Genomic DNA, 22,764 nt, shown 5'->3' on the forward strand with positions numbered 1-22,764 from the left:
TCTGAAGAAAAAAAATCCCAAAAATTACAAATTACCGACCTCATGAGGTCGGGTTTCTGCAAATATTTTGGAAAAATTATAAAATATCGATCTTACAATGACGAAAATCTAAAATAATATATCATATATTCATATAAATTACCGACCTCAGAAGGTCGGTAAACTCATATCATTATATTATTAATATAATTTACCGACCTAATGAGGTCGGTATTTTATTTAATTAATACCCGGCTAAAAAAACTTTACCGACTTCATGAGGTGTTTTTTGCGACCTCATCAGGTCGGTAATAATTCTGACCCACTATTTTCCGACCTGATTTTGAGGTCATGTTTTGCCCAAAACCGACCTCATGAGGTCGGAAATTGCCATTTTTTTAGGTCGGAAAATCCTATTTTTTTAGTAGTGTCAAAAGAAGACAACTACATTATTACACTTTTACCCTTAATAAAGTAAGGGCCTTGTTTGGGTGTCTTCTTTTGGGAACAAATCTTGAATTTGCAAATCTTCAAGTAATAGCCACATTGCAAGCATGACCATTTTCAACCCTCTTCTCCAAACCATCCTCCCATGCTACCATGAACACTTGAAATCCCTGGGAAGGTGCTAGAGTGTATTCAAGTATGTCCCTCCTCATGAACAATGCTTGCATAGCTTGAAGTTCCCTCGCTTGGCTTCTTGTAAAAGGTCTTGATGCTACTCGAATTGTATCATTCTCCCCTTCTTGAAGAGAATTTGTCCTCAAATTTAAGGGATCATCATCTTGGACCACCATAGGAGAGAGATCACACACACTGAAGGTGTTATGAACTTGGTATTCGGGTGGAAGATCAATTTTGTATGCATTATCATTGAGTCGTTCAAGTACTTCAAATGGACCATCTCCTCTAGGAATCAACTTGGTCTTTCTTTTGTTGGGAAACCTCTCTTTCCGGAAATGTACCCAAACCCAATCACCCGGTTCAAGCACAACTCGTTTGCGGCCTTTGTTTGCTCTCTTGGCCGTTTCTTGATTATTTTTCTCAAGGTAAAGCCTCACCTTCTCATGCAACTTCTTCATGTCCTCGGCTCGTTTGTTGCCATCTAAACTCAACACAACATCTTGAGACAAAGGGGTTAGATCTAAAGGGGTTAGGGGGTTAAAACCATAAACCACTTCAAAAGGTAACATGCCAATAGTGTTATGAATGACTCTATTGTAAGCAAATTCAACCAAAGACAAATGATCTTCCCAGGATGCTAGTTTCCCTTTAACCATGGCCCTAAGCATAGAACCCAAGGTCCTATTGACAACTTCGGTTTGGCCATCGGTTTGTGGGTGACAAGAGGTAGAAAACAACAATTTAGTACCAAGTCGTCCCCACAATTCTTTCCAAAAGTGGCTAAGGAATTTGGGATCCCTATCGCTCACAATGGTTTTGGGAATACCATGCAACTTTACCATATGTTCAACAAACAAAGATGCAACATGAAGAGCATCATTAACTTTAGGACAAACAATGAAATGAGCCATTTTAGAAAATCTATCAACCACAACAAAGATGCTATCTTTACCCCTTTTGGTTCTAGGAAAACCCAACACAAAATCCATCGAAATATCAATCCAAGGTTGTTGAGGGGTGGGAAGAGGGGTATACAAACCATGGGGAAGGAGTCTAGACTTGGCGCCACGACACTCAATGCATTAGCCACAAATCTTAGCCACATCCCTCCGCATATGAGGCCAATAAAATTGCTCCTCAAGAATTCCTAAAGTCTTATCAATCCCAAAATGTCCCATCAATCCCCCATTGTGTGCCTCCCTCACAAATAATTCCCTCTAAGAGCTCATGGGCACACACAAACGCTTGTTTTTTAACAAGAAACCATCAAACCTAGAATAGGGAGTAGAAGACCTATCCCTAATCCACCTCTTCCTTTCCCACTCTTCGCAATCTAGAAATATTTTGGCAAAGACGGGGTCCTCAGGATACAATGTCTTCAATCTTTCAAAACCCATCAATTTGGAAGACAAGGTATTAATCAAAACATGTTTCCTTGATAGGGCATCCTCCACTACATTCTCCTTTCCCTTTTTGTATTGAATTACATAAGGGAAGGTTTCAAGGAATTCAACCCATTTAGCATGCCTTTTGTTCAACTTTCCTTGGGCCTTAAGATGTTTTAAAGACTCGTGGTCGGTCCTAATCACAAACTCTTAAGGCCGCAAGTAGTGTTGCCAATTACCCAAAGCTCTAATCAAAGCATACAATTCAAGATCATAGATGGAGTAGTTCAACGTCGCACCCTTAAGCTTTTCACTAAAATAGGAAATGGGTTTTTGGTCTTGCATTAAAACGGCACCAATACCTACTCTACTAGCATCACATTCAATTTCAAAGATTTTATCAAAATCAGGTAATTGCAACAACGGTGCGGAGCTAAGCATTTGTTTTAGAGTTTCAAAAGCCTTTGCTTGCTCCACACCCCAAGAAAAAAGGTTTATCCTTTCGGATTACCTCGGTCAAAGGAGCGGCTATGGTACTAAACCCCTTAACAAACCGCCTATAAAAACTAGTCAATCCATGAAAACTTCTAATATCACCAATGGATTTAGGAGTTGCCCAATTCTTAATAGCGTCTACTTTGGACTCATCAACCTCAACGCCCCTTGAACTCACAACAAAACCCAAGAAAACAACTTCATCAACACAAAAAGAGCATTTAGCAACATAAGCATAAAGTTGTTCTTGTCTAAGCACTTCAAACGCACATTTCAAGTGAATAACATGCTCATCCATGGTTTTACTATACACCAAAATATCATCAAAGTAAACAACCATGAATTTGCCAATAAAATGTTTCATGACATGATTCATCAAATGCATGAAAGTACTAGGAGCGTTAGTGAGACCAAAAGGCATCACCAACCATTCATATAGACCAAACTTGGTCTTGAATGCGGTTTTCCACTCATCTCCGGGTTGCATCCGGATTTGATGATACCCACTCCTAAGATCTACCTTAGAGAATATGCATGAACCATTCAACTCATCAAGCATGTCGTCAAGACGAGGTATGGGATGGCGATACTTTACCGTTATCTTGTTGATGGCTCAGCAATCAACACACATGCGCCATGATCCATCTTTCTTTGGCACCAAGATCACGGGCACGGCACAAGGACTCATACTTTCTCGCACAACTCCCTTTTCAAGAAGCTCATCCACTTGCCTTTGAAGCTCCTTAATGTCATCCGAGTTGGCTCTATAAGCCGGTTTGTTGGGCAATTGAGCACCCGAAACAAAGTCAATTTGGTGTTCAATTCCCCTCAAGGGTGGTAACCCTTTTAGGAGTTACGTTGGGAACACATCATCAAATTCCTGCAAAAGAGAAGAAATAGAACTAGGAAAAGAAGGGGTTAGCTCATTAGTGTGCAATGCATAGTCCCTATGCATGAGGAGAATCACCGGTTGACGCTCCCCCAATTCCTCCCTAATTTCCCCACAATTCGCCAAAAGAGACACCTTGGTTTTTCCTCTAAGCTCTCCTTTCTTTCCACTCACCTCTTGAGAACTACTCTCTTCTACTCCCTCTTCCCCCACATTCTTCTTTTGCAATGCACTATAACTCTTCTCCTTCAACTCCCTCATTTTGTTATAGATCTCACCCACTTGGGAGGGGGTCATGGGATTCAAGACATGTTTGACATCATTATGGACAAGGGTGTATTGGTTAGTTCTCCCATTATGGTTGATGGACCTATCATATTGCCATGGTCGGCCAAGTAGAAGATGACACGCTTCCATGGGAACAACATCACATAACACCTCATCGTGATACTTCCTAACCGCGAATTTGATGATAGCTTGCCTAGTCACCTTCAATTCATCACATTCATTGAGCCATTGAAGTTTGTAAGGTTTTTCATGGCGGGTGGTGGGAAGTTTCAAGAAATTAACAAGGGTGGTACTAGCAACATTGGCACAACTCCCACTATCAATGATCATGATGCTAGTGTTTTGGTTAATGATGCACTTGGAATAGAAGAGATTTTCCTGTTGACTTGGGTCATCCATTTCTTTGCTTATCATGGTTCTTCGCACCACATAGAGAGGTACAATAGGCTCATCATCACCTTCAACACCATCACCTTCACTATCAAGTTGTTCATTCTCATGATCGCCATCATCATCTCCTTCCTCACATTCTTCCTCATCCTCACTATAAGTGTCTCTCAAAATAAACGCTCTACGATTAGGGCATTCGCTTGCTCTATGACCGAAGCCATAACATTTAAAGCATTGAATAGGAGTTGTCGTACCTCCTTCTTTTGGAGCAAACTTCGGAGGTTGTTTGTCAACTTGCTTCTCAACTTGAGAATTCTTCACAAATGGTTTCTTGGCTTCTTGCATGGGACCCTTATTCTTTTGCCAATTGGAGGAGGAGGCTCCTCATTCTTTGTTATTATTCCATGAACTCACATAGCCCCTTGACTTATTGATTTTGTCTTCCTTGAGACCCTCATCTATTTCAATAGCCGCTTGAAGGGTTTCTTTAATGCTTCCATAGTTGTGGAGTCTCATTTGGGAGACAATATCACTATTTAACCTGGCTCGGAACCGAGTCATAGCATTTAACTTATCCTCGTCAAAGTCGATTCTCATCTTGACAATTTGGAACTCATCATAATATTCTTCCACACTCTTTTTGTTTTGCCTTAAAGTATACACCTTCTTGAGTTGTTCTTGTTTGTAGCGTTCGGTGACATACTTACGCCGCATGGCATCCTTCAATTCATCCCAAGTAGGTGTGGGAGGAAGCCCAATAATTCTTCTTGCCTTCACTTGAGTTTCCCACCATGTGGAGGCATACCCTTCGAATTGAGCAATGGTGTAAGACATTTTTTTCACCTCGGACATGTCATTCGTCAAGAAGATTCTATCACAATGCATCACCCAATCAAGAAATACATCGGGGTCACTTCCTCCTTTGAAGATTGGGAGAGTAACCTTGATAGAATTGAGACTCGTGTCTCGCCCTCCTCCATAACTGTGGTTCCCATTGAAATCTCCATCGTCATCATAACCTTGATGATCACGACCTTGGTACCCTTCACGAGCTTGGTACCCTCTTTGCCTACCCATGTGAGGGTTAGGACCATGCCTTCCACCCCTCCCTCGATAACCTCCTTGTGCTTGACCTCGTGGCCTCTAACCTTGGTCACCATAACGTTCGTGCTCAAGTATAGCTTCCTCTATCTCTTCCTCATTTGGTTGTTGGATGTTTGGACGGTCTTGGGGTGGCATTGGTGCATTTGGGTGTGGATCATTTAGGGGTGGGTCGTTTGGATGTGGGTCATTTGGAGTTTGATCTTGTGGGGGTTGGTTGTTCCGTTGGCCTATGGGAATATTGTTTAGTGGGGTGAGAGTTGTGTTTTGAGGGGTGTTTTGGGGAGTGTTTTGGGGAGTGGGGTTATATAGATGATGGAAGGTGCCGGATGACAATGTAAGTGAAGTGGTTCGAGTAGCTCCACTTGTGCCTCATTGGTATTGCACTCAGGGCGAATACGAGACCTCCCTACTACCTCCTTCAATTGCTTCCACCCTACTTCCTAAGTTTTCCATCCGACCATCCATGTTTTCCATTCGACCGCCCATATTCCCAACCTTATCGTTCAAGGCTTGCAAGGCTCTCATTACATCAACTAGTGTGAGTTCCTCGGTGGGAACTTGTGTTTCATCCTCCGTAGCCATAGTACCTATTAAAGACACTCAACAAAACGTGCAAACACGTTAGATTAGTAAAATCAACTCACAAACGCTCAAGTATGCGCACCTTTAATTGCCTCACAAATTACTTCCGCCAAAGATTGCGTGCTTGTTAATGTCGACTAGTCACAAGGGTTCAAATTCTACTCTTGGTCGGAATAGATTCTTGTTAGACTAAGAAAGACAGACGACTCAATTCAATCTAACGGACTTGAACCAAGAAATTAACAACGAAGCAAAAATGAAGAAAAGCACGAAAGAATTGGCACGAAAAAAATGTGAACACAAGAACTAGTAAACACAAGTAGGAACAACTACTAAATGGCTATTAGTTGAGAGACACAAGAAAATGGAATGTAAAAAATCGGGAAATAAATAAAATTTCGGGCCCAGGTAGGTGATAATTTGAAAACGCGGCCTTGAAGCCCCAATTGATCCAAGGTATCAATTTGAAGTAACGAAAATTTAAAAATTTCTATACTTTTTTTTTTTTTTGTTCCTTACCTAAGAAATAAGGAGACAAACAACCAACCAAGGATCAAGGGAAATTTTTGGAAAATAAGTGAAGGAATTGAATCAAATATACCTTTTCGTTGTTGGAATTTACGGTCTGAACTGGGTGTAGTTATACGGTCCGTATGTTTTTGACGGACTGTAGATGTAGTCCGTAAATGGAGAACAGAATCTACGAATTTGGACTTTAGATTTACGGAAGGGACTTCTTCAATTATACGTTCCATATAAAATGTACGGTCCGTATATGGTCACCGTAAATCAGCAACAGTAACGTAGCAAATTTCACTCCAATCTACGGTTGGGAATTGGTCTCAAATCTACGGACCGTATCTTATTTACGGTCCGTATATAGCAACCGTAGATCTCCAACAGTGTTCAACTTTTCCAAGCTTCAATTTGACGGACTATATTGACGGTCCATACTTCTTTTACGGTCCGTGAATTTGGACCGTATCTTTGCTTCAGTGACGACGTATAGCACGTGATTTCTTGGATCTTGGGCTGGGTTTGTTGACTTTTTTTGACACAATGGACCCACTCAACCTAGAACCATTCCATTTGGGGCTAAAAAAACACTTTTCCAAAACTTGGGTATAAACTTTTGGATCTAACTTTCCTTTTGAGTCTTCTTCTCCACTTGAATCTATGAAGATACCTCAAGAACACATGAACATTCAAATTTCTAGCTACCTTCAAATCAACTCATTTTACCCCCAAATTTCGGATTTAGGCTCCCTTAACCTAGTAGAACAAAGCCCAATGGTTATCAACTCCCAATTTCATCACAAATCAAAATCCACCAAGTTGTTCTTCAACTTTTTCTAAAGCTTCAACCCAACAATGGTAGATTCTTCAATATTGACCCGAATGACACGAAATTTGAAGATTTGAAACCCTAACGTACTAAGGAACAAGAATCTAATAACAAAACAAACAAACAAAAAAATTTGGGGTTTTTTTGGTGGAAAATTTCCAGATTTTTTTTTAGCAACAAACCCTAGGCTAGATTTGATAGAACAAATCTAATCCAAACTCTGATACCAATTGTTACGATATTAAAAACGAAAATAGAATTAAAATGCAAGAAAAGAAAAGGATAGATAATTTGACACAACTTAAGACCTAATTTAGCAACCAAAGTTATAGAAAACTAAGACCTCTAAATTAAGAACAAAAGAGACACCAAATTCCTAGGATGACAAAGAGGGATTTGGATTTCCCTAATAACCAATTCTCTCAACAGTTACTCAATCAAAGGTTTCACAAGCTCTCAACTCTCAAGAGTTTTACAATATCCAATATCAATATTCAAAATAGTCTAAGTCTTCCAAATAAAAGAAACTACTATTTATACTAAAGCTCAAAAGAAGAAAACTACATTATTACACTTTTACCCTTAATGAAGTAAAGGCCTTGTTTGGGTGTCTTCTTTTGGGAACAAAGCTTGAATTTGCAAATCTTCAAGTAATAGCCACATTGCAAGCATGACCTCTTCTCCAAACCATCCTCCCATGCTATCATGAACACTTGAAATCCCCGGGAAGGTGCTAGAGTGTATTCAAGTATGTCCCTCCTCATGAACAATGCTTGCATAGCTTGAAATTCCCTCGCTTGGCTCCTTGTAAAAGGTCTTGATGCCACTCGAATTGTATCAATTCCACTCTCAAAACTCTTAACTAGATGAAATTCCCTTCTGAAATCTATTGTGACTCTAGCAAACCCTAAAATGAAGCTCGAAACATGATGCGTGTTTTGCATTGAATAAATGAGCTTGGGTACTCCCGAGAAAATTCTCTTTAATAAGGGACTAGATATACGAAAATAAATCCATAAATACCATAATTAACTAGCAACACTATTCAACTTTTAAAATATAGGAACCAAAACTATACAAACCATATACAGCCTCCAACAAATTCCATAATGTCTTATCTTTCACACTAAGCCGCCACTGTCCTGATGCCACCTGTCGCCACTGGTTCCCTGCCAACTGTTGTTGCTTTGCTGAAAAATCACCAGAGCTTTTCTCGCATAGCTTTTTCCTTTTTTTTTTTTTCCATCGTCATTCGCGTCCCACACGCTGACTCCCTCTGTTGTTCACTAGAGTTTTTTTTTTTTCCGCCGAAGCAAATTGTTCTCTCCAAGTATAACTTGTACATCAATGTATGCCATGCATATGTCAAGATTGTATACACTTGACATATGCATGACGTACAGTGATATACGTTAATGACTCAAACATATTCACGCGAGATACGCATAAACATACTTGTACAATGTATGTGTCATGTGTATGTCACTGCATGCGTAGTGTAATACATAAGATATACTTTCAATAACTTACATCCGACATACACCAGTTGTAATGACCCAACATTACCTTAAGTTTGAAAATTACCTTAAGTTTATATGATGTTTTGAGATTTGGGGTACGGGTGATTAGGACCCCAAGAGGATCGGGGGCATTTCGAAACTATTGCATGCAACGTGGAAATTTAAGGAACTCTAGGTCTAGTAGCATCCCTACCCCTCGTTTTGATTATTTGTACTCCATTGCATGTGTTGAGATCTTGGATAGGTATGTATAGTATTTTTGGACTTGTATGATTTTGGTTGGAACTTAAGGTGCTCGTTTGAGTTCTGGACCTTGGATAGGCATGCAACTTGTATGAGTTTGAAATGCTTCATATATTGTTGCTGATTTTTGCTGTTTTGAGGTTAGCACTTTTTCGCGTGTTGAGACAATGGGTGTTTGGGGTTGGGGGGGGGGGGGGGGGGTGTAGAGTGCTGAGGTAATGGCGAGTGTGGTCTGCACTAAAACCTGCAACTCAGACCTGAAGCTGGCTAATTGCGGCCTTGGCTGCGGACTAGTGTGTGTCAGTACTGTAACATTCTTAAAAAAACTAGAAACGTCGGGTTTTGTGATTTTATTTCATTCATCACCATTTTGGAGACATCGGAGATCGGTTTTGAATGATCTTTACCTAGATCACCATCCACAAACTTGGGGTAAGTGATCTAACTTGAATCTGTGATCATTTCATGAGTCTAACTTTGAATGTATTTGAACATGAGATCAAAGATGAAAATTGAAGACTATTGAACTTAGACCTAGAATCACCTGAATTGAGTTATGAAATTCAAATGGTAATCTAAGCATAGATTTGGACTCGTGTGGTTATGGTCAGCGATACTTGACTTTTGTTTGGGAGTTTGATCATCAAATCTCGAACTTTGATTTTTGAGTTAATTTTGACTTCGGGTTACCTTTAAATTATAAAATTGATTTCTTTAAATTTATTTAACCTCGTTGAATATACTTTTGGATAGATCAAACACATTTGATAAGTTTGGAGAAAGAAAAGGCGATTTTTGAAGGATAGATCTTGCATAGGACCCAGGTAAGTGACCTCAATGATAGAATCTAACATGCAAGGTGTTATAAATACTAGGGAAAAGGGTCAAATATACCCCTCTAATTTAGTTTATTGGTTAAATTTGTCCTTCGTTAGTCAAAGTAATCAAATATACCCCTCTGTTAGCCAAAGTATACACATATACTCCTTGAATGAATGGAAATTCCAAATCAACCAAAATTACTCAATTTCAATTAAAATTATCCGACTTGTCTCTTATAACCCGACCCGCGACCCCATCTCCTCTCCCTCACCATTGCTTGCTCCATATCCATCATTGCCGGCGAGCTCATGACACCGGAGCTCCGACCACTATCCACATCAAAGCATAGGTGAGAAAGAGGCGGGCAAACAAATGGCTCCGAAGAACTTGACTTTCAAGGGTTGTTTTTTCAACATTCAAGAGCACATATTGAAAGGTAAAGCTTGCTTTCAACATTCTATAATATACTGAATTTAGTAGTACTAACGGTTCCATATGTTGAAAGATAATCCTGGGTTCTTCCTCCATGGCATGTCGAAAAATTCTAGCTGACATGGGTTATGAATTTACACTTATGGTAATGCTCATTTTAGGAGATTCTATATTTTTACTACAACTCGCATTTTCTGGCCAGTTTAGATTTTGGACCTTGTTTAAGAAAATGCTCTGGTTAAGATGAGGCGTGTCATTTGCTAATCAAAGTAGGAGCAAATGATGTGATAGAGGCTGGAGCTCTGGTGTCACGAGCTCGCCGAAAATGATGGCTATGAAGCAAGTAACAGTGAGGGAGAGGAGATGGGGTCGCGGGTCGGGTTATAAGAGATGGGTCGGATAATTTTAATTGAAATTGAGTAATTTTGGCTGATTTGGAATTTCCATCCATTCAAGGGGTATATGTATATACTTTGGCTAACAAAGGGGTATATTTGAATACTTTGACTAACAGAGGCAAACTTAACCAATAAACTAAAGTTGAGGGGTATATTTGACCCCTGTCCATAAATACTGTAGGGGCTATAGGCAGGGGCGGACTCACGTGTATTCGAGGGGTGTCACCTGACACGGCTTGATCGGATTATTTATTTATTTATATATGTATGATACTACTCAGACAAACATATGTAGCTAAATACAAAAGAGATGCCACTACTTAGCACTACAGTGTTGCTGGCTCACTGGTTGGGCGCTTTAACATTAGCCTTGAGGACGTGCGTTCGATCCCTAAGTAGCATATTTTTAAATGTTTTTTTAGGCTTATTCTTTTCTAATTCCAAATCCAAAAACAAAGAAGCCACAGAGATTTTATCCAACTGGGCGTACTTCCTCCTATTAAAAAAGAATGTCCATTTAGCCATTTGCACTGTAAGAAAAAACTAATTCCAATGCAAAAAGAAATAAAATGACTAAATTATGCCTAATTAAATAGGTATAAATTTGGTCACTTAACACTTAATAAGGACAAATCTTAAAAAATAAGATTACTTCTTTCTTGATTTGGTAAGTAAACATTTTTTTTTAACCGGAGGGAGTAATATCTAAACCTAGCTAGAGCCTGCAACTCTAAAAGCAATTGTTGGTGTTTTGTGTTGCTCTTTCAAATGTAAGTTCTTTTAATATTATTTTTTTCATTTTTTTTCTTTCAAGTTGGAATTTCTTGAAAACATTCATCGTTTTCTTTTGGTGGATTTTGTAATTTCATTTATAATTCAGCTTGAATTTATTTTTGTTTTTTTAAAATATGGCGTCCCTATAATAAGTTATTTATATTTTACTTCTTTAACTGTCGACACTGCTAACAAAAAATCCTGCGTACACCACTGGCTATAGGATGGTGTTGACATACATGCTTATGTATTTTTATTTTTATTTGTCCTTAATTGCCTACTTTGAGCATCCTATCATGCTAGAATAATGTTCTAGGCACTGTTTCATGCTAGCTAGTTTAACATTTTGGGCTATGTGCATGTTAGATTACATGGTTAGCCATTAGGCATGCATTGTTTGTATTTCTTATAATTGCATACTTAATTTCACACCTAGAAGTGGTTATGATACGCATGAGTTGTTCGTGTGGATTTATAGGCGAACCCTTAGGATTTTGCTCCAGATTAATGCGGAATGGTTATTGTTGCACCTTTTCTTTTAATGAGACCAAAATTTAAATGGTGGCACCCGAAGATTCTATTTGCGCAAATAACCAGATGTCTCATGTTTGCGATGTACTTAAAGTTTAGCTGCAACTTAAAATGTGGACAAATATCTGCTGCTGCTGCTTGTTCTTCTTCATCTTCTTCTTCTTCTTCTTCACTACTTTCTCATGTGTCCTGAAATTGAATTTTTCATATTAGAACTCCAAGACAATGTGTTTTTAAGTTTAATTTTTTCAGTTCTAACTTCAGGGGACTGTGTCCTTAAGTTCAATTTTCAGTTCAAAACTTCAAGAGATTTTGTCCTTAAGTTAATATTTTTCCGTTCAAACCTCACAGACGCTATTCTAAAGTTCAGTTCCGCCACCCCCTCTTTTTTTTCCAATTCAAAGTATATATTAAATTTTTATTGTTTGAATAGTACAATTAAAAATAACAAATAGGTGATCTCCATAAACATCAGGGGTGACAAAAAATTTACCATATGTACTGCGGAGGAAAAAATTCTGGAAATGGAACCGAAGAGACTGAACAGTGAACATCAAATACTAAACGGAAATGGGCCAAATATACCCCTGTACTATTGGAAAAGGGCCAAATACACCCCTATTTATACTTTGAGTTCAAATATACCCCTGCTGTTATACTTTGGGTTCAAATATATCCCTCCTCCGTTAAAATTGTACATGGTGGACACCAGATCTGACTTGGCACTGACAATTCGGTGAGGTGGATAACACGTAGCATGCCACCTCACCATCCTATTGTTAATTTCCACCATTTCCACTTACTTCACATTCCTCTTCCATTTCCACTTAAAAACATCCTCTTATCTTTAAATGTTTCCATATGAAAGTTTAATTTAGGGTGGATCTGAAGGAAATATGGGACTTATTGCATCCTACTGTTTATCAGTTAGTTTGGGTTTGACTGTTAACTCAACAAGAAATAAAATATGACATTTGAACCTATTCTACTTAAGATTAGTTATCTTTAAGTCTTTTTTGGTCCAAACTCAATTCATTTGTGATGGAAGTCATTAAAATTGATGACTGTAGTTTTCATTAAGAGGATTTCTAGTAAAGCAAACTGGAATTCTTATATTAATTGTGTATAAGATCGGCAAACCGCCAACTGCCTACAAATATCTGTACTCCTAACAAGTCGGAGTGGGTGGGTGTAGCTAGCTAGCTGCTGCACGGTGGTTTAAATAATTTAATTTTGCCTACTGGAACAGAGACACAAGTGTGATGGTGGTGGCATGCCACGTGGTGTCCACCTCACCGAATTGTCAGCGTCACGTCAGATTTAGTGTCCACCTTGGACAATTTTAACGGAGGAGAGGTATATTTAAACCTAAAGTATAATACCAGGGTATATTTAAACTCAAAGTATAACGAGGGGTATATTTGACCCTTTTTCGATAGTACAGGGTATATTTAGCCCTTCTCCGAATACTAAAAGGCGAAAGTGAGGGAAATCAATGAGTCATAACAAAAAAGCAAAAGGAACGCCGTTGCCGGGGATCGAACCCGGGTCACCCGCGTGACAGGCGGGAATACTTACCACTATACTACAACGACCTGTTGATAACGATGGCAAAGTTCACTCTTACAATGACTTCAAGAATTCGAGCATAAAATCACACTCGACCACCTTAAAGATGCTGGTTCTGTAAGTTACAAATTTATACTTTTAAAAGGAAATGAGATGGGATGACGGATATATCAGATTTTTAAGTGTTTAGTTATCATATATTGTGGACAGATTTTATTTTTAGAGACATTATTTTTCACTGAAATGGAAGATATGACTTCATGCACACTTGGAGACGAGTTTCTTTTACAAAAATCCCACCATTAATCTCATCACATCATTTGTTTATATCAAAACTTAAACATGATTGTCACCTTTTAATATTTAAAATATATAAACAAAAGACTATCCTTATAATCTATATAACCTTCAGGACATATTTAGGTTTGGATCGTGGAGTTAGAACTTGGGGAAGTTACATAAATACAAGTAAATAAGTAAAATATTTCGTAATCTATAACTATTAACTAAATTACATAATCTACAATATATACTCTATATTTAGGGTACATGTATGATTTCATACCATAAATAAGAAAATGTTGCTATGAATAAAAGGCTAATAATAAGGAGTTTCCTATATTAGTGATAACCAAATTAAATACATATTAGAACACATTAATTACTTTTCTAAACATCCCAATAGACTCAGCTAGCATTTTAATCCATAAAATAGTATACTACTGCTTATATGATATATATTATACAATTCGTTGAACAAGTATATATATTCTTGTACTTATATATTACGTCTATTTCAATATTATATACTATATATAATATTATTTTTTATGTATATTAACTAGTATATACTATATATAAAATAAAAAAGTATTATATATATATATATTTGACCACATACATTAATGTATATATTAGGTATAATAATATATATATTGTTTATTATGTTTAATATATACAAATATAAATTTAATTGAGTTAATTTTCCTATTTCATGGAAGAGAGAGAAAAAAAATTGAATAATCAATATGTGATGGCACAAAGGAAGCCAAGTTTTATGATGGGGTATCAATTATTAATTAAGATCCTATTTAGTGGTAATCCATTAGTAATTATATTATTCTTTCTATATATTGTATATTGTATATTGTATATTGTATATTTTATATGTTATTACAGAGTACAATTGGTTGGCACATAGAGTAATATATTCATATATTAGGTACTATATCATAATATTATATACTATATACACAAATAATAATATTATTATATTATATACTATATATAATATACAAAATTAAATATACTAATTACTACTATTATATTCACAAATATTTTGTTATCATCTTTTCAGTTAAATATACCAATTTGAATATACCATATACTTTTTAAGCTATATTTTCATGTACACTTCTTATACCATATTTCCATATACCATATCGTTTCATGTACTTTTCTTAATATTAATATATTCAAATAATTTCTTTTAGTCACAAAAAAAAAAAAATTGAATCATCATCAAGTGAAATTAAAAAAAAAAAAAAAAAGGATGAAACGAAAGAAAAAAAGTCTTTTTAAAACGGTAAATGAACTATGGGATGTGAAGTTGATTTTGCTATGTTTAAGGGGTACGTGTCTTTTTTTCAAATGGTGGCCAAATATTATGTAGGCATTTGGCCATAGAATCAAATATTTTCACTTTATTAGATATTTTTGAAGTTGGAGTTGAGGATGAAGTTGTGTTTGGTTACAGTTTTTGCAAAGAATATTTGGTTGTTTGACTGTACTAAAGAAGTTTGGGACGAAGTTATGTTTGGTTACAGTTGTTGCAAAAAATATTTGGTTGTTTGAATATACTGAAAGTAAAAAAGTGAAAACAGGATTTTAGTAGATGTTTTTCAATTTCTAAATACAATTTCAAGTTGTGTTTGAAATTTTTATGGCCAAACGTTTATTTTCAAATAAAGTAAAAAAAAATCCAGAAAAATGTGAATAATTCTCAAGGCCAAACGAATAAATAATTAATAAATTCAAGCTAAGACTTAAGCAACAGCCCAAAAAAGTGACAACCGGTGCATTTCGCCTAAAAAATTTAACGATTTTCATATAGTCAAACAAGAAAAGCTAAGAGAGCTGAGGGTTGATACTACCATGATATTAGCCCTTATGTCAGCTTCGCATTGAACAAATATTACAACAAAATAAATAATACGTTGACCACAATTTTCAAAGTACATGAAGACCTTCCAATGCGTTAACTAGTCAATGAAAGCATGAATTAAATGACCCGTAAAAGTTAAGTGTGTTATAAATAATCCGGCCAAATTTTACGGTGCACTATACTATTTTCTCTTTGGGAATTTGAGTAAATGTTGTGTCCACTTTCCGAGATTTTGTTAATGTTGTCTATATATAGTCAAACAAGAAGAAAATACAAACTTCCTTTTTTTATGGAAGCTTATATATACTCTCTTCATAGATAAAATATTTGTCGTCCTTACTAAAAATACTTGTCTCAAAATATTTGTCGTTTTACCAACTCAAGACAAAAGTAAGTAACTTTTTCCCATTTTACCTTTGTATTAATTATATTAATGAGCTAATTTTGTGAGTTCACATACCAACATGTAAGAGGTTTTATCATTAATGGAGTAAATATTTATTGAGGAAAGAGAACATGATGAAATATATTAAGAGGGTGAAATGGTCAAAATGATATCCTTATAAATGCTTTCTAAATGAGCGTGCAAATGAAAATGCGACAAATATTTTGAGGCGGAGAGAGTAATACATATGAGTGACATCAATTTTCATAGAGTTTGTCGGTACATATGAGAGATACTAGATGGCTTATGCCCGTGCGCACTTTAGATTATAGTACATCTATGTGTATGTAGTTGTCTTTGAATAGTGATTATATATATATATATATATATATATATATATATATATATATATAGAGAGAGAGAGAGAGAGAGAGAGAGAGAGAGTATGTTATGTTTAAAACATGATTAATATAACATTGTAGTTTGTGCTCCGTATCTACACTTTTATTATATTAATGTTTGCTACGAATACAAAATCGGCAAATTTATTAATATTTTTTAAAAGAGAAGACTTGTTGTAGAAATTGATTTTCTATCTAAACGAAGAAATACTATTTTTTAATTGTTGGTAAATATTCTCGGTTTAGCTCATTTTACTTGTCATGTTGTCTTTTGCATTAAATTCTATCTTATTTTAAAATATAAATATTTTAAATATATTTAGTGAACATAATAACTTGATTTTATCAATATGGGATACTATGTTCAAAATACGATTAATATAACATTACAGTTTGTACTCCGTATTTAAAACTTTATTATATTAGTGTTTGCTACGAATACGCATGGTGTTTAATATGGGGCCACATTTTTTTAACATTGTTTGTTTTTTAAATATGGGATTCACTTTTTTTTTTCAATATTTCTTGATTTTATTAATATGGGGTCCACTTTTTTTTTTCGTGAGTTTAATATGGGGCCCAATTTTTTTTTTCCGTGTTCAAAACACGATTGATATAACATTGTAATTTGTGCTCCGTATCTAAAAATTTATTATATTAGTGTTTGCTAAGAATACAAAGTCTGCACTTTTTTTTTTGACATTGTTTATTTTTTTAATATGGGATTCATTTTTTTTTATATATTGCTTGATTTTGTCAATATGGGATACTATGTTCAAAACACGATTAATATAACATTGTAGTTTGTGCTCCGTATTTAAAACTTTATTATATTAGTGTTTGCTACGAATACGGACGGTATTTAATATGGGGCCCACAATTGTTTTTTAACATTGTTTGTTTTTTTAATATGGGATTCACTTTTTTTTTAATATTACTTGATTTTGTTAATATGGGGTTCACTTTTTTTTTTTTCCGTGAGTTTGGATGTGGTGGGTTTCACCTTTTTTTTAATACTGGATGGTGTTTAATATGGGGCCCATATTTTTTTAATATTAGTTATTGTTTAATATATATGGGGCCCACAATTTTTTTTTTACAATTTTTTTATGGGCCTGTTTAATATGGGGCCCATTTTTTTTTTATATGTACTATGTTCAAAACACGATTGATATAACATTGTAATTTGTGCTCCGTATCTAAAACTTTATTATATTAGTGTTTGCTAAGAATACAAAGGCTGCACCTTTTTTTTTTATATGTTGCTTGATTTTGTCAATATGGGATATTATGTTCAAAATACGACTAATATAACATTATAGTTTATGCTCCGTATTTAAAACTTTATTATATTAGTATTTTCTACGAATACGCATGGTGTTTATGGGGCCCACTTTTATTTTTTTATAATACTGGTTGGTATTTAATATATATGGGATCCATAATTTTTTTTTAGGGCCTGTTTAATATAGGGCCTAATTTTTTTTTTAATGGGGCCCATCAACGGACGACGAAGAGGGACGACCAAACTCCCTCTTCTAAGCAGTAGAAATAGAAATAGAAAAGAAATAGAAATGATAGTTTAAATATTTTTTTATATTAACAGTGACTAAATTTAATCTCGAGAACAATGACTTATGTGATTATGTCACCCACCATTACATGAAATTATGTGGCTTGCTTTTTTTTTTTTTTTTTTTTTTTTTTTTTTTAACGGAGGGGTTTGAATTAGCTCCTCCCGATTGTATTTCTCTCGAAATGGAAGAAAAGATTGGCAATAGCTATAACAAAAATTGAGAAAATGTCTCCTTTTAATTTACGATTATAATAATAAAAAAAAAAGTTACAAAATTTATATTAACCGCATTCAATATAAGCTCAAGACACATGAGGGCTCTAACCATATCTTGACTTGTGATCAATCCATAGATACCGATAGAAAATAAATAGACACTCAAAGCAAGTACATGTTCGAGAATCATTAAGCAACTCCTCTCGATTCAATGATGAAATTGATATGATAATACATAAAAAAGCTCTCAAATTTGACCTCAGCTGGCAAGTATGTCCTCCAATTGTAGGTGTGTATAAGTAGGCACCTCAACTTATATAAAGTTAAACATATAAAAACTAATGCTGATGTGACACATAAATTTTGGAAGTGTCTAGATGGTCATTTTGTAAGTTGGAGAGCTCAACTGACAAAGTGGAGACAAGTTGAGGTGCCAACTTATGCACACTCAAAGTTGGAAGGCATACTTGCTAACTGAGGCTAAATTTGAGGGTCTATTTATGTATTATGTCTTTATTATTATACAATCACTTACCAGCTAATAAATAAATTACAACAGTAACACGACACACTTCCTGATATGTTACTAGCTGGCTAAGCCCAACTGAGAAATTAAAAATAAAAAAAAATTAAAAAAAAACTAGCTGGCTAAGCTTAGCTTTTTTCTAACAAGTAGTTTTAATTCTGATCGAGCTTAATCTTATTAAAACATATAATTTAATTTAATTTATTTTCTTTTGCATACGTGTACATAATTGAATCTACAGAAGTCATCGTAGATTCGTAATTTCATTCCGACACATGATCATGTCTTCATTTTTTAGCAGCAGAAGCTGCAGCTTGAGCACGAGCTCGAGCTTGGAAAAAAGCAACCAACTCATCTCGTCTTGGAGGTAGATATTCCTTGACTTGGCTGCAGTTAATGTACTCATCTCTCCAAGCACAAAAATTTGGAAATTTTTCACTTGTCACTAATGGAACAAGTCCAGAGGCTTCTTCAAAAACTCCTAGCCAAAGCCCCACCAAATTTGCAGCAATATCAGCAAAACCAAATTTATCACCCACAAAGAACTTCTTATCCTTGAGCTCATTGTCAAGAACTTTCAGCATCTCACAAACTTCCTCTTTACCTTTCTCTTGCTCCTCTCCTTTGCGAAAGAAAGTTTTGATCATAGCTGCTATCTGCAAATTACACTCAAAATTAACAGCAATTATGACAATACTACGTCTCAATCTCAAGCAATTTAGAATCGAATTCTCAATAACAATGTCACGTTGCTCCATTTAAATCCGCACAACTATTACACAAAATTATGAAAAGTATTCCCAGCTCTCTTTATTTTCTACACAAGACCTAATTAAAGTAAATATACTAACATGGCTAACTAAATCATATTCCCAACTAATTGATACCACCTAATCACCTATATAGACCTTATTTGTCACACTGTATGGAAACATTGAAAATTACAGTAGTCTCAAAATAAAGTTGAGTAAATTATGCAGATAGGAATATATATCATGAAGACGAATTTTACCTTATCATCAAGGAACTTGACCCAGAAACGAGCTAAAGCTCGGTCATAAGGGTCTTTTGGCAAGATGGATGGGCCTTCAAATGTCTCATCAATGTATTCAAGAATAACCATAGACTCACAAATAGGCTTGCCATTGTGAATGAGCACTGGAATTTTCTTGTGAACTGGATTAGATTGAAGAAGTAGAGGGCTCTTGTTATTTCTATCTTCTTCTATATATTCATATTTCACCCCCTTAATTTTTAGAGCCCACTCAACTCTGTGACTAAACGGGCTGTACCAAAAACTGAGCAACTTCACTTCTGCCATTTCACAACTTTGGTTATTATTTGCTAGTTTACTATGTTATAGGGAATTTCAGTGGTGGTTCTCTCTTGAATTATGGTCTTCTTATATAGAAGGAAAAACCAATCAAGTGTCTTAGCAACCAAGTAAAGGAGGGAGTCGTTTAAAAGACAAACAATTACTATTAAATTAATTCAGGTTTGTCCAAGATTTAAAAGACATACGTAAGCACATAGCTAATTCTAATTTGACTCACCATGACCCAGAGATTCTCTCAAACGTTATGGTACTTTAGAGATTTCATGTACAAGAATTTTTAACGATTGGTTTCCGTGTTCAAACTCTAGGATGAGGAAATTTCTTTAGGGAGCATTTCTTCTTTTTATGGATTCTAAGCGGCACAAATTTGAACTGGCCGGACTAATGAATACCATATACAAAATGATTATACCAAAAAAAAAAAAAAAAAAAAATTCAAATGTCATCTACGTCAAAAAAAAAAAAAAAAAAAACACTACTCCTAGTATCCCTCCATTCAATTTATGCGGCATCATTTGGATTTCGAGAATCAAACTTCTTATTTTGACCGAGAATTCCTAGAACCTTTAATCTTTTGAAATAAAATTTACATTTTTGAAAACTACATAAAATATAATTAGTACTCCTTCCGTCCCAATTTGTTTGGTACTTTTCGCTTTTCGAGGGTCAAACGAGTTGTTCTTTAACCGTAATTTTTTCATATGTCTTTTAAATATTTTAAATTATTAATTATGGCGACTTATGATACTTTTCACGTTGTTTTCAAATATGTAAATTTTATTTTGAAAAATTTAAAGATTTTATGTGAACACACTGTCAAAATGAAAAATGTTTGACTCTCGAAAAACGAAAAATATCAAACAAATTGGGACAGAGGGAGTACTACTATAAGTCACAATATTAACAAATAAAAATATTTAAAAAGTATATGAATAAATCGTGATCGATTCTCAAAGTTCAAAGATACTACGTAAATTGGGATAGAGAGAATAATAGAAGTATATTCTTTTGTAGTGCAAGATAAATCGTCACTGCAAACGCAAACGTCAAACTAGGCAACTATTTTTGGTATTGTACTTGCTTTGCTTTGATGACTCCCTCTTTAGAACAGAGGACAAAAGACTACTCAATTAACTTGCTTTTCCAATATAGGAGATTTTTGTATGGATTAAGAGGCGATTTTTCTGTTTTATGTATTTAGAGAATCACTTCTTGTTTTACTGAGTTTCAGAGTTTGTTAAATGTATAATGTTTTTAGATACAGTTTCTTAAGCATTTTGCTCTATCCCTCCTCTTCCCCAATTCTTTTTTTTTCCCCTTCTTCAAATCTGCCATGGGTTATTTATGGGGCAGAGGAGTTATGGTGAATTGATAGTGTTTAATTCATGGGTGATCCGCCACTATATGTGATCATTTACACAGATATATACACACACGTGCGCGCGGTGTTTATGACACATTTGGAGGAAAAGAAAAGGGAATGAGAATTGGGGAAGAGGAGGGATAGAGCAAGTGCCTTTAATCTTATTAGATTTCTTTTGCAAGTGCCTTTAATCTTATTAGATTTCTTTTAATCTTATTAGATTTCTTTCTAAGATCGGGTGCTCAATCAATACCTTTGTACTAGTATATTATTACCTCGATATGAAAATATTTTGTGTGGGTAAAACTTAATGGGAGCTCAAGCACCCAAAAACCTCTTCGTAGGTCCGCGCCTGATCACAGAAATACATTGATGATCTACACGGATATCAATGCAGTATTCATAACTAGAAGTGTTGTTTACGGGTCTTGAGAAATGAAAAAAATCCAAATAGGGGTCGTGTCCTTGTTTGATAGGCCTCACTCAATGCAAATTCGGATTAATGAGGGCTTCAATATAATGCAGGTACCGTTGCTGAAAAATTTAATTTGGTGACAATCAGCAGAATTTTTCAGCATTGTGGCTAAATTTTCGGTGGTTCAAAGGTCTGGAGATTGTTAAGAGCTTGTTTTTTCGAAACTTTTCTTAAGGAGGGACAAAATATAAATGATGATTTAAAAAACAGAAAAGGGCCAAATATATACTTGTACTATCAGAAAAGAGTTATATATACCCCTCGTACTTTGAGTCAAGATATACCCCTGCCATTATACTTTGGGTCCAAATATACCCCTCATTATACTTTGGGTTCAAATATATCATCATTTTTAACTGAGAGACACGTGTCATCATTTTGTTGGACTATTTTAAATTGTCTCCTAGTTAATAAAAATTTAACCCATAACCCGATATCAATTAAAAGATTCATACCCATACCCGGAATATTAAAAGCGAGCTTAGAAAAGCTTTCTTCAATGGCTGCCAATAGTATGACAGACGAGCATGACTGGAAGAAATGCCCGGTCATAAAGTTCCCATTTTTGTCACACCAAGAAAACTAAAATCCACAAATAAAATCATACAAATAAAGAAAATTTTTTGTTTCCGCAAAAAACTCAGTTCATAGCATTGAACAATGATTCAAGAAAATGGAAGAAATGTTAAAATTGGGGCAAATTTATTGCTATAAGTTACCTGACTGCGACTCCAAATAGCTCTAAGAACAAAGTGATTGGAATCTCAGCTAATCTAGGAATATATTGAGTTCTAACAAATATGCCAGCTCCAAGAATTGCTATATGTGGTAGTTGAGCCATTGCAAGATTTTAAAACACTGATTGATTTGAATAGTACTCTACTATATTTCAGTTTATTGGACATCTATTGGTCTTAATATTACTGCATGTTCTTCAATTTCATCACTGCTG

General features: G+C 35.3%; 1 protein-coding gene and 1 non-coding gene across 2 annotated transcripts; both read right to left on the reverse strand.

The window, feature by feature from the left end:
• Nucleotides 1-13,324: 13,324 nt before the first annotated feature.
• TRNAD-GUC (transfer RNA aspartic acid (anticodon GUC)) lies at nucleotides 13,325-13,396 on the reverse strand. Its single transcript has one exon. It is a non-coding gene; the product is annotated as a tRNA-Asp (tRNA).
• A 5,191-nt stretch (nucleotides 13,397-18,587) lies between these two features.
• On the reverse strand, nucleotides 18,588-20,053 carry LOC132630540 (probable glutathione S-transferase). Its single transcript, XM_060346113.1, has 2 exons — nucleotides 19,651-20,053; nucleotides 18,588-19,294 (listed from the first exon to the last, which is right to left on the reverse strand). The coding sequence occupies exons 1-2, from the start codon at nucleotides 19,957-19,959 to the stop codon at nucleotides 18,926-18,928; spliced, it is 678 nt and encodes a 225-aa protein (XP_060202096.1). The 5' UTR covers nucleotides 19,960-20,053; the 3' UTR covers nucleotides 18,588-18,925.
• Nucleotides 20,054-22,764: the final 2,711 nt, after the last annotated feature.

This window comes from Lycium barbarum, chromosome 3 (genome assembly GCF_019175385.1).
Source record: "Lycium barbarum isolate Lr01 chromosome 3, ASM1917538v2, whole genome shotgun sequence".
NCBI classification, from domain to species: domain Eukaryota; kingdom Viridiplantae; phylum Streptophyta; class Magnoliopsida; order Solanales; family Solanaceae; genus Lycium; species Lycium barbarum.